This window comes from Juglans regia, chromosome 7 (genome assembly GCF_001411555.2).
Source record: "Juglans regia cultivar Chandler chromosome 7, Walnut 2.0, whole genome shotgun sequence".
NCBI classification, from domain to species: Eukaryota; Viridiplantae; Streptophyta; class Magnoliopsida; order Fagales; family Juglandaceae; genus Juglans; species Juglans regia.
Genome location: NC_049907.1, coordinates 37,346,335 through 37,362,841, shown reverse-complemented (window position 1 = coordinate 37,362,841; position 16,507 = coordinate 37,346,335). Strand labels below are relative to the sequence as shown.

General features: G+C 36.0%; 1 protein-coding gene across 2 annotated transcripts; it reads left to right on the top strand.

The window, feature by feature from the left end:
* Positions 1-1,240: 1,240 nt before the first annotated feature.
* On the top strand, positions 1,241-16,507 carry LOC108983080. Of its 2 annotated transcripts, none has more exons than XM_018954610.2 (14): positions 1,241-1,366; positions 1,679-1,777; positions 2,761-3,702; positions 4,184-4,284; positions 4,392-4,506; positions 4,865-4,942; positions 5,141-5,233; positions 6,130-6,213; positions 9,249-9,347; positions 10,466-10,528; positions 13,266-13,296; positions 14,095-14,141; positions 14,991-15,049; positions 16,036-16,507. In XM_018954610.2, exons 2-14 carry the CDS (start codon positions 1,697-1,699, stop codon positions 16,268-16,270), a joined length of 2,028 nt encoding a protein of 675 aa, XP_018810155.2. In that variant the 5' UTR covers positions 1,241-1,366; positions 1,679-1,696; the 3' UTR covers positions 16,271-16,507. The 2 variants fall into 2 exon arrangements, with proteins under 2 accessions (XP_018810155.2, XP_018810153.2); XM_018954608.2 differs by having other exon boundaries at positions 1,356-1,508.

The window sequence follows — 16,507 nt, the reverse complement described above, 5'->3', positions numbered from 1 at the left end:
ATATATTTTTTTAATCATTATAAATATTTTTAAAAAAATAAAAAATGACACAAATTCGGGACCAAATTCAGGTCCAAAGCATTTCTCAATCCAATAATCTTGTACGATTTCAAGACCATTTTTATCTTGTTGGAATACAATTTTAAGACGCAATTAGTGTTGACAGCCAAGTAAACTCTATATATCTCCTTGTTATTTCAACGAAGTCATTGGCACGCGTGGATGGGTTGTTTTTAGAAAAAGATAAGATTAACTGAAGAAAAAAACAAAAAGAAAGAGAGGATACTCACTTAATAACAATAGTTTGATTGCATGAAAAGTAAAATTAAATAAGATTATGTACCATAATGTCCCCCTTCTATAATTTATTGACGGACTCAATGGTTGATAAAAGGGTAATTTTGAAGGAAACGTTACGAGAGTCACATGCACTATGCAGTATTAATAGACGTGTCTTGACAAAAAAACATATGCCATTCAGCATGCAACAAGGTTTTGTAATTTAATCCACTTTCCTATGGACTTCCACGTTAATATTTAGGTCTCGTTTATTATCGTAATCATTTTTATCTCATATTATTTCATCTAATCATTACAATTTTTTTAAATTTACATACAAAATAAAATAAACAATTCAATTTTTTTAAATTTTAAAATAAAAATAATATTAAAAAAATATTTTATTCAATTTTCAACTTTTATTTTAATTCATCTCATATCATCTACGAAAATAAACGAGATCTTAGACCCCATTTAAAATTTAGATTGAACTGAGATCATCTCAGTTCAAGTCTAATTTTAAACTAAGTCTAACATCTAAATCCCTAACTCTCAAATAATTAAACTCATATTAACTCAATACATTTTTATACGTGAGACCTATAACTTTTTTCAATTCAACACATCTTTACACGTGAGATTCACAATATTTTTAACTTCTCATAAATATATTTAAACTCATTTTAACATCTAAATAAATTTAAACTTATTTTAGATAGATTTTATAAAATTTATTTCATCATCTTAATTTATTATTATTAATAAAAAAATTCAACTTAACTCGACATTCAAATTCCGGTTAATTTACCACATATCATACGGTTCTGGCCGTGTACCGTACCCGGCCCGGCGGGCGGCGGGCATATCTGTTAAGAATACAAAAGGGGTCATATCTGTTAATCCAGAATAAAAAATACAAAACCTGTCCCCACAAATAAACGAGAGGCAAAGAGGAGCCAATGGGGATGGCGCTAACGGCTTTGACAGGCCACACGATTCTCCTCGTCATATCTACTATTATATCTTTTCATTGGACGATTCTCCGTCTAAATAACCTAAACCTTCTTCAGATCACTACAGCTTTCAAGTAAGAACGACTTGCAGACTCTTTTTCCCCCCACTCTAAAAACGCTTCCAATTCATCAATTTTTGTCAACTTGACTGTCATTGTAGACTGAATTTTTAGAAACCCTTTTCAAGAATTGAGCTTAACGTCTTAAATTAACACGGTTCGTTTTCCTTCAGTTTAAAATCGTGTTTTTCTTTGAATTCGAGAGTCGCACAAGATTGGTTTTTTCTCTCCTTTGAAATTGACTTTTGGTTGGTGGGTTTTATTCAATTTGGAGTTTCACGTTTTGCAACGCTGAACTTTGTGTTTGTTTTTTCTGGTTTTGGGCAGAGGATGAGAATTTGGTGAATGTTTTTGGAACCATTTTTAGTTGACGTGACAATGTTGCCTGTTTGCTCAGCCACCCCAAGCTGTGCTTCCTATTCTACGGTGAGACTCGACTTACTGAATATGTGTGTATATACTATATATTACATGCTTAAACGACTGAATCTTAACCCATTTTATGAAGTTTTAACTATGTCAGTAGTTGTCTACAGCTCATTTATTCTTTTATCAATAAACAAGGAGTCATTTAAATTATTCCATCCAAGTTATTGTAGTTTATTTATTTTATACTCGTAAAATCGGGTGTCTTCAATGTGATGTGACTGTTAAAAGTCATAGTGAGGGATTTTATTCCATGATGAGTATTATTGCACCCTTTGAAGTCAGTCTACATAAAAATGTAGCTTAGGAGTGTCTACAGATTACAGATACTCTCTTTTCTTCATGCATATCACTGTATGTACGCACATGTGCTTGCTAATGTGTGTCAGCGTACATGTATTAATGTCATAGAGTTTTCAACAGCTAGAAAGCATTCTGTTATGCTGTTTCACAATTAAGTTAAGGACTTAAGATAGATGGTTGCAGTTTGATATGTATACTATTATATGTATGATGCAGATTAGATGCAAAAATTAAGGTTTGATGGGTTTCAATTGGACGGTTTCATGGAAACCAAATTTAATCCAATAAGTCCGGATAGAATCTCACTGTAGTAAAAAAATGAGTACATTGCAAAGTTGAAGGCTGGCATGAGTTTAATAAATTGACAGTTTAGATCAAGTGAGTGACCACCTACATTTTCCTGGTATTTATGCTGACACATGGTAAGGCTTAAACCATCTTTCATTGTGCCGCGGGCTGATAGAGATAAGATATATGGGTTTTCTTTATCTTTGACCTGCAAAATGAAAGAAATGTATTTAGTGAATGCAACACAAATAGACCCATTCCAATCAAAGAAGAAAATGATTACAATGTTATTCTCATTGACCTCCAAGCACAAAAAAGTCAATCTTGAATGGAAACATGGCATGCATTTTTGTGCAGCAGTTTTTATTGATTTTACTAAGTGGATCCTGCAGATTTCACTACTTGGATTGCGACCTTCTTCCCCATTCCAGAAGGATTTTGAGGTCAGATGTATCAGGGAAGAAAGGGTTTTTTTAGGCTTGCCAAATGGAACTCAGTCCCGAGGAGAATCCTTTCAAACACAAGCTTCAAAGTCTTTGTACTCTACTTTTGTTAAGAGCACTGAACAATCAGTCTCCCCAGGTTTCACTAATAATCAATCCTGCCAAAATGAATCAGATTATTTGGAGTGCAACTTTTCGGATGTTTGGAGTTCTTCAAATGAAATGATAAATGAAACAGTCCCCTTGGGAAGTACGGAAGTCAAATATGTAGAGGATTCTAGCACAGCTGTTGCAGAAGAAGGATTCACGAACTTGACAGAGATATCATCTCAACCTGCAGATATTTTCTCTGGACCTATAGAACCTGAAACCATATCAACTACTGACATAATGACATCTGCATCTAACTCTTTAGATGCGTATAAGGATCCATTGTTCAATAAAAAAACAAGTATTGAGGATTTTCTGGATGGTGCTAGTAAGTCCTTCAGTACATCACTAAACAAGGGAGAAAGTGCCTTGAAAAGCTCAGTAGATGCCATTAATGCATCAATTTCATCAGTCATTAAAAATGCTACTGATGCAGTAGATAATGCTGTTGGTGGAGTGTTTTCAACTGCTGATCAAAACAGAGAATTGGCTGGTAATAGTTTGACAAGCTTTTCAAGTGACTTGAAGGAAGCCATAAGTAAAGCATCTGTTGTTGCTGCTGATGTATTGAGGCGTACAATTGTCACGGTGGAGGATTCTTTAAAAGATGGGGCATCCTTTGTTGTTTATTCTTATGGGTCCACCAAAGAACTGCTTCCTCCAGACATCAGGGATGCTCTGAATTTGTCTGAAGAGAGAGCAATAGATGTCTTGAGGCCGGTCAGGGTGATTTTTCAACAGGTATTCTCATTCTTTGTCTTATACACTTCATTTATAGTTTTTTTGGACAAGTCAATGTCATCCCTCTATTATGAGATTCTCTGTTTTGCTGAAAATCAGTTTCAATGGTTTGGATTATCTGGTTGATTGCTGGCTCTTTTGCTGACCATCAGCCTTGCTTATCCATCAACAACCTGATAATGCTGTTTGAAAATCATAACAGATATCAATTGCATCCGTATTTTGGATACAGAAAGTATTCATATAGTACTTGCTGAAGGAAAATTATTAGAAACTCTTGGAACACGGATGACGTGGTACTCTCATTTATCCGAACATGCCATGTAATTAGAATTAAAATTAGTTATGTAAGTATATATATTTATATATATATATATATATTAATTGACATGGCATTCTATGATACGATGAGAATACCACGTGTTTGTACTTTGGTAGTACTTAATAATTACTCCTTGCTGAACGAATCTGCTGTGAACAGGTGTATATTGCTTTAGAGGGGTTGGAGAAAAATCTTGGCTTGGATCCAAATGATCCAATTGTTCCATTTGTGCTTTTCCTTGGAACCTCAACCACTTTATGGTATGAATATTCTTTTGTGCTCAAAGATATTTCTTTATTTATTTTCATTAGGAGAATAATTAATCTATTTCATGGGAAATTTCATATTTTTTATCAGATTTGTGCAGGGTGTTTTTTTGGGTGTGGACATATAGTGGTTACTCTGGAGATTTATCTCCTAAATTAACTTTGGAGTTCTTGACTGGGAAGGAGAATAATGTACTCATTGATGTCCGGCCCGAGGCAAGCGACTGTAAATTTTTCTGGCATTTTTTTGGAGCAAAAAATAATAATAAATCTATTTTTCCTTCAAGAGGTGAAGTCAGCCAAATAACCAAATGCTTTGCTTGCAATATTTTTACAAGTATTTTGTTCTTTTTCAAAACATGCTGTTCAAATTCTCTTTTATACCCCACTAAATATGCTGTTAATGACCTCATGGTTCCCTTTTAGCTTTTCCTCCACCCTATGGTCATCCTTTGTGCTTGGGTGTCTCTCTTTCTAATAACGTATTTACTTATCCCCAAAAAGTATTTTCTTTGAAATTTTCTGAAACTGGATTTCCCACTGATTTTAGTGTCGGGAATTTTCTTGGTTGAAGGTTTTGAGAGAAAGTAATGGTGTTCCTGATCTCCGTCGGGCAGCTCGGTCTCGCTATGCAAATGTAACTCTACCTGAGGTTGGTTCAGAATGCTATTTGAAGAACTCTATTATGGAAATGTAAAGTAGTATTATTAATTGGTAATAAGGAAATGACATATTCCAGTACCTTTGCTTTGCTGCTTCTGATGACATGGGCTAAATAAAATAAATAAGTATTGATTTCAGTAGCCCTTCAGTGCATTCTCTGCTGAAGCTTATTTTTGGTTGATTTCAGGTTGATGGTTCTGTAAGGAAGTTCTTGAAGAGTGGAAGAGACCTTGATGACTCCTTGATTGCTGCTGTCATTCGGAATTTGAAGATTGTTCAGGTATGTAGCTTGATGTTTTTCTTTGGCTTGGCACCATGGATGTAAATACTTATAAAGGGAGGCCTATTGATGAGTGTATTACAAGTTTTGTCTTGGACCCATAAAAGCTTTTGCTATAGCAACAGGTTTGGTCACTTCGTGACAGTCTTACAAATTCTTTGAGCATGTTTGCATAACAAAAATTTTGAGAAAAGTTTTCTAGAAGTGTCTCGTGTTTGTGTTTGTCAGTAGGCCCATTGTAAATCTGTATGAGAAGAAGTTTTTAAACGTTTCTTTTCTTGTGTGGTGAAAATGGTGGGGTCCAAGTTTCCAACAATGATTAAATGAAAAATTATTATGGGCTTTAAAACATGGTAGCATTAAAAGTTGAAGGAAGCTGATAAAATTTTTTGAAAAAGAAATTGAAATTTGTATATATATATATATATTTTTTGCGTTTGTGAAAGTGGTGGGGTCGACTAATGAATAGATTTTTTTTTTTTGGGGGGGGTGAAACTATAATGGCATTTGAAATAATTTTTTATTAAAAGTTGAAGAATACTAAAAATTCTGTTCTTACGCAAGCATGATCTCAACTTCCTAACTTCAAAATACCATGTGATGCTCTTTGCTCAAAAAATTCTTAATAAATTTTACCCTTTTTTACATTTAAATGAGCTAAGAATTTTTTTTTTGGATTGGTAAACAAATTTTATTGATCAAAGAATTAGGCAAAGCCCGTTACAATACAAGAACACCTACGAAAGAAAAATGCAAATGACCAATGTGATAACTGCAGAAATATTAATTTATTATGGCGATGAGAGATTCCTTTATCATGCACCTCTTATGATTTGCTATATTAGGATCTAGATTGAGGAATGATACCTCTGAATATTGTTTTCTACTACCTGTAGGACAGGTCCAAGGTCATAATCATGGATGCTAATGGTACTCGCTCCAAAGGCATTGCAAGATCCTTGAAAAAACTTGGGGTTAAGGCAAGTGTTTCTAAACTTCAAAAGATTCGACTATGAAGAAATAGCTAAGATAAGCATAAGTTCGAAAGGAAAAATGATAGAATTATCTCATCAATAGAATCATAGTCAATAGCTTTTCATATGTTCTGAATTTTTATCTTCAACTCAAAAGTGAATCATATATTATATTACTAAATACCCTGAGGGAGTTGACTCTAATATCTTCTGTAATCACTCTCACTTTCGCTGATTTCACTTTATAGGATTCACATTTGGTCCATTTTCTTTTCAAGTGATGTTATGCGACAGTTTGAACCTAATCAGTGATAAATGACTTATCATGTGATAATTTATATTCGTACCAATGTCTTGCTTTTGAGTAAATGTTCCGCTTACACTCCTGTCTTTTTTTGCTATTTTTTGTTTCTAGAATAACGAACAATTTCTTTTACACTACAGGCATAGGAGCAGGGTCCACTATATATGTTACAATTTTTTGCTTATCATGATTTTTCTTGGAAAATTTAAAGCTAGGAATAATATGGTCATTCTGAAAACCATTCAAAAGACCAATAAAAAAAAAAAAAAATCATTCAAAAATAGAATTCTGGTTGTAGCATTTTTTTTTTTTATATGTAATTCTGGTTGTAGCATTGATGGAGGTAACATCCATTTTTAGCATGTTTTCGGAATTGGACTTTGGGTAATACCATCTACAGGCTAAGCCATGCAAATGCTACTTAAGGTGTTCTAAGCCTTGACAATGTTGATGTGTTTAATTTTTTTTTAATAAGTAAAAAGATATTTTATTGATATAAAGATAGGCATAGCCTAATTACATAGGATGTATACATGTGATTAAACCTATTTAGGAACTATAAATGGTTACAAGCAAATCATGGAAATTGAGACCATTTAAATATCAATTTTGCTACGTACAACCGGCTATGCGCAACCGCTGTGTAACCGGGTAGCCACATCATCATGACAGAAGTAAAGAAGTAAAAGAAATGAAAACTGAGAAGGAGTGAAAAGTGAGAAGAAACATTTGAGAAGAGAGATCTGAGAAGAGAGAAACGTTCAAACCCTAAACCCATTTCGAAATCCATCTAACTGCAACATTTCGACTAAAAAATCCAATTGCAGCATTTTGACTATAAACATCTACAAATGTTTCTTTCATCTAGAAATCCTACCAAATCACATACTTTTCAAGGGAGCTTATAAGTCACTTAATAAACCCCATCAAGATTCAATAAAAACACACCAGAAGAAACGGGTCCCTTCCCACTCCAAGGACTGGAACAACAACACGACAGTCAAATCTTTTCATCCATTTATCGATCTCCACGAGAAACTTCCCAGATATTGTTCTCATCCCTGGAAACATCCCTTCAAGAAAATAAAAAACCACTCAAAGATGAAGTTTGTAGATTCCAAGTGAAAAGCATATTTGAAAAAAATAAAAAGAAGAAAATTAAAATCATTCAATTGGCAGATCATAAATAAATGAAAATGAAGTTGATTAACAAGTTATTAGCATAATTGACACAAGGTTCTTCGGAAAAAAAAAAATAGAAAAGGGAAAATTTTCAGTAAGATGTATAAGTCAAATGTAGAACAGAGAATATGGTGGTTGGCTCCGTCCCATACTCATATTGTTTGACTTGTACAGGTTTGTGGGGTTCAGCCTCCGCATCCTTGGCAAGTGAAAATGTGATACCCCATATGATATGGATAAGGATAGGTGGTGTATGTGATCTCACATTGCTTAGGAAGGAGAAGTTCTTGCTCTTTATAAGGTTCCAATGGGACTCTAATTGTATCATTGACTAGTCCTTTTGGAGTATAGATCATGTGGTTTGGGCCTTCCATTGGGGCGTTACAAATGGTATCAGAGCCTATCCCAACCGGAAATGTAGGACTTGAGCCATGCCACCTACAATGGACAAGCCCGACGAGGACGTTGAGAATTTAAGGGGGGTAGATTGTGATACCCCATATGATATGGATAAGGATAGGTGGTGTATGGGATCCCACATTGCTTGGGAATGAGAAGTTCTTGCTCTTTATAAGGTTCCAATGAGACTCTAATTGTATCATTGACTAGTCCTTTTGGAGTATAGGCCATGTGGTTTGGACTTTCCATTGGGGCGTTACAGAAAATCTCCTTAGTTATTGCCACCTTTGACAAAAACGCTATGTACAGTCGAAAGAGAATGGAGGTAATCGGTTAAGAGTTTACTTTGACAGAGATAAAGAGGGAGAGAGAGGTTGAAGGAGAAGGAGGAGGCATACGAAGGAATTAGCTCTTTGAGTAGGTTTTGGGTAGGGCCGTAGGGGGGGGAGGGATGAGCATTTTCATTTCTTTCCACGTGGGATGCGGTTATACCGCGATTCCCCCACGCGGTTGTATATATCATTTTACTTTAAATATAAAGCAATGGCTCACATAAATAAAGTCTTCTAAAAAAAACTCTTAAACTCTTCCACGGAGCGCTCACGATCCTCGAAATTTCTATCATTTCTTTCTCTCTAGATACACCAAAAAATACAAATGGGAGCCATCTTACACATAGCTGCAATCTATGGTGTCCCCATGATCCCTCTCCAGCTAGCTAGCAGTTCAACCACCCTTCCCGGCATAATCCATGCTAATCCCACTTTGCTGAAAAAATAATTCCATATGGCACTTTGATTTGTTTAATGTTAGGCAGCTAAGGGTTCATAATGAATTCATTCCACTCTAGCTCAGATTAGAGAACTCAACTACCTGGGTGGACAATAGCAGCTGATTTTGCAAATGGGATCGTTATATATCTGGTTAATGAATTAATATTCAAGAATCTCAAAAAAGCAAGACAATGTTTCAAATTATTTGTCCTAATGTGCTCAAACAGTTCTGTAAAAACTGGCAGGAACTATCATAACTGAAATTCTTAGTAACTGAATCATTAAGAAAATTATGCAGTAGTAAATTTACTCAGTGGTCTTGGTCTTTATTTTGCAAAATACATTATATATACTAATGATTTGACTGCTTTTTTACACGACAGCAACCATACTTGGTCCAAGGTGGCTTTGAGTCTTGGGAAAAGCAGGGGCTCCGTATTAAGGAGCTCAAACCTGAGACAACACTTACTGTTCTCAACGAGGTATGTTTTTCACTCCTGCTGCCCGCACTCTTTAACTTCTAGTTAATGCCTCAAGAGAAGTAATATCTTGTTTAATAATTTTGTTTTGCTAAAGTTCAATTCCTAGATATCATTTCCTATGTATTCTGTAAGTGCTACTTCCATTTGATTTGAGTTTTCATATTTTGACTATTTCATGATCAGCCGAGAGTCATACTTAATTGATGTATCTGATACTGAGAAATTTGATAAATCTACTCGTACCTTTGATCAACTTGTCTACAAATTCTACAGCAAGGATAGAACAAGAAAAAGAAATATTAATGACATAATTTGGATAATTTGATTTTAAAGCTCCAAACACTTTGTGAGACACCCCTAAACTACCTCTTCAAATATAGAAGGCATAAATTATCTGTAACTGATACTGAATATTGGGCAAGTATATATGAGGCTGTCAACTAATATGTAAATAAGTTGTGAGGATTAATGAACTCTTAAGACGTCTGAGGTATATCTACAAGTCAGACTACATTGTTTTTTTTTCTTGCTTCCAACTTTGAAGCAATTTGAAAATACACTATGTGGTTGGTTCATCCCTTCAAAGTACTGAGTGGTATATGTAGTATCTTAAGAAGTGAGTAATGATTTATTTTGATTATGAGTCATGAGACAGTTTATGCTTTAGTTTGGATCTAGATAAAAAATTATCCGACATTGAAGCTGTTGCAATTAGAGAGATCCACTAACTGATTTATAGATGGAGGGTATACAACAAAAGAAGCATTGAAGAAGTCATCCTGGTCAGTGTTGAAACTTCATGGTCTACCAAATATCAAACTGATACAGTAGTACATGTGCCTAAGATGAAACGGAATATTCTATATGATTCCTATCATTTCCAGGAAGCTGAGCTTGAATTTCATCTAGTTTTTGAGAAGTGGTCTTTTGCATGAAGTCAAATTTTAGGAGGGGCAGGTTGTTGCCACTAGACTAGTCTCCAAGCTGACCCTTCAATATGCTGGTTTTGTAGAAGTTCCATACTTCATGTTCTTTTAAAGTGAGCTGAACGTATAGTATTTTCAGTACTTTTAAAAATCTTTTAAACTTTATATGATTGTAAAATCGGGTCATTTCAGGATGCTGAGGCAATTTTGGAGGAAATCAGTCCTTCTCCAGTTAAAGTTCTTGGGTTTAGTTTGGTAAGTTTCTGGTCATGTTTATAGCAGCTTAGTGATTGGTGAATTGCAATTGAGTTACATTATTCACAAGCCTGATGTATAAACATGCCATTTACTGTTAGACGGTGAGGCACATTATATTTAGAAAAAATAGTGGGCTTCCATATCAGAGGTGTGTTTTTTTGTATTAATAAATAGGCTTGTAAATAGATTTATTGATTGCAATTTCTTTTTTGATAAGTAAAAATATATTAATATGAAAAGGCGTAACCAAGTACAACTGAGTGTATACAAGAGAGAACACATAGCCCGTAATAGAGAGCCCCTAAATGAACATCGCCCAAAGAGAGAGAAATTAGAAACCTATCCAATGGATACCAAGCCCTATTGGGACAAAAAACGCCTTCCCAAAGCAAAGCAAGTCACTATAACTACCCCAACCCTTTGTCTCTCACACATTTAATACTCCATCCGAATTATCCTATGAGGATCGAGGAAGGCTTTATGCCTTCTCTCTAGTCCTCCCTTGACTTGTACTACCTCCCTTTGTGACATAGTTGATTGCCCAAGTAAGACGCTTTAACTCCCTACTCTTCTTAAATCTTGATTTTGTTTCAAGCGAATGACCCGCCTCAATTGCAATGAGTAGTGCTGTGAATTGGTTTTCAAATCCTCCACAAGTAATCCCACACGCTGCTGTATCTCATTAACCTTTTGCAAAACCCAATCCAATGATGATCCAGCTATATTGTTTAATGGAGGAAGAGATAACAAGGGGACAACATCTTCCCCAAACACAATTCCCAGCTAAACAGCTGGTCCTAAACATTCATCCTTGCAAGGCACCAACGAAAAACCCGTATTCAAATCTCGTACCTCCTCAACAACTCCATTGGTTCTCTCCAATGGTAAGGTCATGGTCACCGTTGGAGATTCTGGGTTGGCAGCAAGTTCCTTCACCTCTGGCGACCCTTTATGTGCAACTTCGACGGACCTTACATCTCTTTGAGACCTCGGCGTTACACCATTTTCCTTCAACTTCGACGTGAGAGCCATAGTTTTTTTGGGGAGAACACTGACCAAGGGTGTAACACCGACTATCTGTCTTTCCTGTGTCACTTCTAGCGAAGGGCATTCCATTATGGATGTCTCTACGTCGATACCCGACGTAGAACCCACTTCAAATAACCCGGTTTTCCTTTTGACCTGTCACACTCTCCTGGATCTGGTTATAGGGATGGGGCCTAGTACGATTTTCCGTTTTCCTTTATATGAGTTTAAAGGATTTGGGCCTATCTTAGGCTTGTTTCTTACGACCCTGTTGCCTGCAGCTAAGAGCAAGTCTATTTTCATATACAAGAAAGCGATCGCTGCCTTCAACTCGACAAGCTGGGTTTCCATCTCCTTTAATGAATTATGCATCACGACAAGTTGGCCACTTTCACAGTTCCCCTCACTCTGAGTCACCGAAGCATGACCCGTCTTCAGAGTTGCCGCATATGATCGTCTCGTCACCATGATTGTACTTGGATCTTTTTGTTTCAACTCCAAGTTGATGTTCTCATAATCAGATGTCCTCTTCTGGCTTTCCTTCCTTGACCCATCAGCATGAAAGGAAAAAAACATATCCGCGGCTCTGCGTAATTCAATAGCAAACTTCTCCCAACCCAAACCTTCATACCCTTCAGGAATAACTACAACACTCCGCTGGCCTCCTCCACCATATTCGGTGATAGTTAGATACCTACCATGCACGTTGGAGCATCGTTGAACCACAAATGTTCTGTTTCCTTCACGTAAATGTTTTGTGAATTCCGAATTTCTCCCCGCCTGTAATACTGCTTCCACCGTAGCCACCAGCCATCCTATCCCACTACGACCCATAGCTATTGACCTCCAAACCCTTTTGCTCATTTTCACAATTTTTAATGAGGACCTCCATGCTTTTGGTAAAAACTCAAAAGCCTTTGATTCCACCCAAAAACGCACCAACTAACCCATATTAAGTTCAAATCTCCGATTTCAAATGCAGGGGCTTCCCAAGCTGAAGGGTTTACCAAGCTTCATTCATGTTGAAAGTTTATGCAAAGATACGAGCGCTTTGGTGCAGATCTGAGGCAGATCTAAAGAGAGATCTGCGACAGGGACACAGCTGAAGAACTAACGAAGCCCAGCTGTGGATAGGGCTCACGGGACAGACAGATCTTGACGCTGGAGTACTCCTAGCAGACTCACCGGAAGCCGGCGACTCTTTTTGTGTTGACGGCACGACCGACAGAGCCGTCCGTAGTAAGCACCACTACACACGGGCCCACTCTGAGAGACAATAGAGAGAGAACCTTGCAAAAGTCAAGTCCAGGTCAACGCTGGACGACTCTCAGCGAGAGGGATGGACTGAATGTGATCAAATACGAAAACATGCAATTATGTGCCATTTTTGTTGTCTTATTCCTCCAATAGAAGCTACCAAATCCAGAGGGATGGATTGAATGTGATAATTACCATATATTTTCATTTTCTTCCTTTTTTCATTAAATTTTTACTTTTTATTGCATGTGGTGTGACCTGACATGCACAAAGATGAGTTGTAACCCATATTTAACAAGGTCTACCCATGATCTAGTTAATGATAAAAGTTAATTTAGTGGATAGACATCGTTAAAGACTTTCATGTTGATTTCATTTTGAAAATGATTTTTTGAATCCCATGCAATTTCGAGATCATTATTCATAATCAATGCAACTACTTTGTGGACAGGGTTTCCTTGCGGCCCTTTATGCCCTACTAGGTACGTATATTTTTTCATTGTGACCTACAATTTAGTTGACAAGTGATGTGTAATATACTATCGGAATATATCCTAAGTTAACCTTGATTTGTTCATAAGTAGTAATATTTGGCATGTTTCTTTTGACATTTCTTAAGTTGGCGATGTATTTTTTTTTTTGTGTCCATCATCTTAAGATTTTATTTTGTCTTTTTAATATTTTTGCTTTTTGATATTAAACTGTGGTTCTATTATATAATTTTGAGGCATGCCTTTAAGACTAGCAAAAGGTCGAAACAATGGGTGTCCTTTATGCTAAAAATATAGAGGTTCTGATTCATTTTGTCTGCCTTGGCCTACATCATTAAGTAGAATGAGAGAGGCTGAACTAATCAAGTTATTATTGATGGTTCTTGGTTTCTTTTTTTTTCCCTCCTAAATTATCTTTCGAATTGCAGCGTACTCCTAATAATGTCACACTTTTGTGAAATTCGTTAAACTTGGTTGTGATTGGAAATTGTTACATTTGTTGCTTTATTGCTTGTTTCTTTGGATGCTTGTTTGTATCTTTCTTCTTTTACTTCACCTTGTTGTAAGAGGAATGGCTTCTATAAAGATAATAATCTAGCTTCAGATAGCATTTATATCTTGAGTGTTTGTTACCTAGAACAAGAAAAAGAAAAAGAAAATTAAAAAAACGCTTAATTGATTGTTGATTAGAGGTGCATAGGTGCAAGCTGCAGCCTCTAGTCTTGCTTTAATATGATCTTTTGGTTTCACCTTTCTTTTGCAACTAACCATAATTAGTTTTTGTCTCAGAGTGGGAGAAGACATTACAAATTATTGGCATTGTTGGCCTCGGACAGGTGCTCATGCTTTTCCCCTGATATGCTCACAGTAATTTCTATTCCAAATAAAGATGGAAAAATTGCCGAAAAATTGGAAGTTTTGATCAAATGTTTTTATTTGTATATTTTCGCATTTGCATGTTTCTATGTGTGACTGTGAGAACACTCCCATATCAATGATCATAAATTTGTGCTTTTTACAATGGAAAGGACATGATTTTTTTATTGTTTACATCATAACATCAAACGTTAGTTTTTTTTTTTTTTTTTTTTGAAAAATCGGTTAGCTGGGCTGCGAGGAAGATCTTCTAGTTATATTGCCCATGTTTGCTTATACTAGAAGGTTGCTACCCACATTAGCATTTCATAAAGATAGAGTTGTAGACTGATCTTTTATCCTCGGCATGGATATGGAGTGCATGGGGTCCCCATATGAAGCTCTATTTTAGATTACTATCCTCATTTTTTCCTGCTTGATGGAACAAGGGAAGATGACACCTTGACCTGTAAATGCATTTTTATTTTCCGCTGTTGATAGCGAGTAGGACCAAATCTAAAAGTCAATTTCATTATAGGAACCAACACATAAGAATTTGGAATGACCTGAAATCTTGGTAATCCAAGCCAGTTTTACTTGAAAAAAGATAATCCGAGCCAATGTTCTGAGGGATCTGGCTTCAACTTGCCTGTTCTAAACTTCCATTGTTAGTGGTTCAGAACCCTTGTCCTTGGTCAGGATCTGCATTTATTTGTCTAGTTTTTCACTGTATATGCATGTATATATATTTATTCTTTTATATGTTTCGTAAACTTTGTGCATTGCCGATCTGCCATTCCTCATTGCCGGGTTTATGCTAACTCAACCAGACGATCTTCCGGCGGGTTGCTTCCTATGAGAGCTCTGAAGATTTTAAGCAGGATGTGAGGTAATTTTACTTCATTAGGCCATATATAATCATGTCATCATTATAGTAGAGAGCTCTTTAAGTAATTGCTTTTAACCCGATACCCCCGTTTATACAAATATATAGATGTAGTCATAACTATTTGGAGAATCTACCGCAGCATTTGTTGTCTAGTGATGAAAATCTTAAGTACAGAAACCTTAGTCCTTCCTGGTCTATTTTCGTTCTGGAGAGGTGCTACTTCTTAATCCCACGTATAGGAAACTATTTTATTTCATATTCAGATAATTGTGCCATTAATCAGACAGTCACCTTGGGATATGTTGATCTTTAATGTGTATTATTTAGTGCTACCTGTTCTGTTGACTTGATGTCATTTACACAGACACGAGTCAGGGTTTGATGCATGCCAGAAGTTTCTGGCACACAAACTGAGAGAAGGATTCACCACAAGTCTAGTTATCCATGAACTAAATTCCGAGCTAATGTGAGAATTGTGATTTATTTCTTCACTTTATATTTTCAGGATTCGTAACATTGAGGTTAAAGTCAAAGTTTCATTAATGTAATGAACTCCATAACATTGCAAAATCTTTCTTTGTTGTCATTTAATGCTTGATAATTTTTAAATACGGTGAATTGCTGATAGAAAGAAACATTGATACGATATTCTTGCGAGTACAGTATTTTATATGTTATTAAAGATTGTTCGATTCTGTATGGGTGACCATTAGAATCAGACAAATCTTGGGTTCAAAACTTTCAACGAGTAGAAGACAGAAAATAAAGGTGAAAAAGATTTAAAGTTTTCATTCATTTTGCCTAGCGACTGTTAAAGTTTGTTTATGCAAAATGAGTTTATTTAGTATATAAAAAAGGCATGTCAGAAGTTAATTAGAGAACTGAAGCTCTGAAAATGCCGACTTCCCTACCATTTGTTTCCTTTCTTTCGAGAAGAATCATCTAGCAGAATACTTATCTAACATATCTTCTTACGTTCCTTGAAGCCTGCTGCTTGCTCCCATTAGAGTTGGAACTCAAGCATTTTCATGGGCTGCGGGAAAATGGGAAACCAATCGCATTGGACTGCCAACATCCCCTTCATCCTCAGATGTTCAAAATCGGGTCTTGCAGGCTGCTGCAAAGCATGAATCTCAACCACCTGATTCTGAAGGTATCCAAGACCCATCTCCTGAGCCAACAATTCAAGTAAACAAGAATGTAGATCTCTCAGAAGCATAAGGTTGGGATTCTTGTTGTTGTACAGTACTTAAATTCGAGCATCACATCCTTACATTAGAATGGAGCTGAGTTTTATCACTCAAGTTTACTTGGACGAGTGCATGATAAAAAAGATTATCGTAGATTGATGTTGTTGAGAAACTAAAGTGTGACTTTTTCTACATTTCGGCCTCGTTTGTTTTCAGAGATGAGATGAGATGAGATGAGATGAGATTAAAGTTAAAAAGTTGAATAAAA

What these genes read in the sequence shown, in the direction of transcription:
- LOC108983080 (XM_018954610.2), top strand. Translation starts at nt 1,697, where the DNA reads ATGTTTTTGGAACCATTTTTAGTTGACGTGACAATGTTGCCTGTTTGC. An exon ending in GCTGTGCTTCCTATTCTACG is followed by an intron (nt 1,778 to 2,760) that starts GTGAGACTCGAC and finishes TGGATCCTGCAG; the next exon opens with ATTTCACTACTTGGATTGCG. An exon ending in GGAATTTGAAGATTGTTCAG is followed by an intron (nt 5,234 to 6,129) that starts GTATGTAGCTTG and finishes TACTACCTGTAG; the next exon opens with GACAGGTCCAAGGTCATAAT.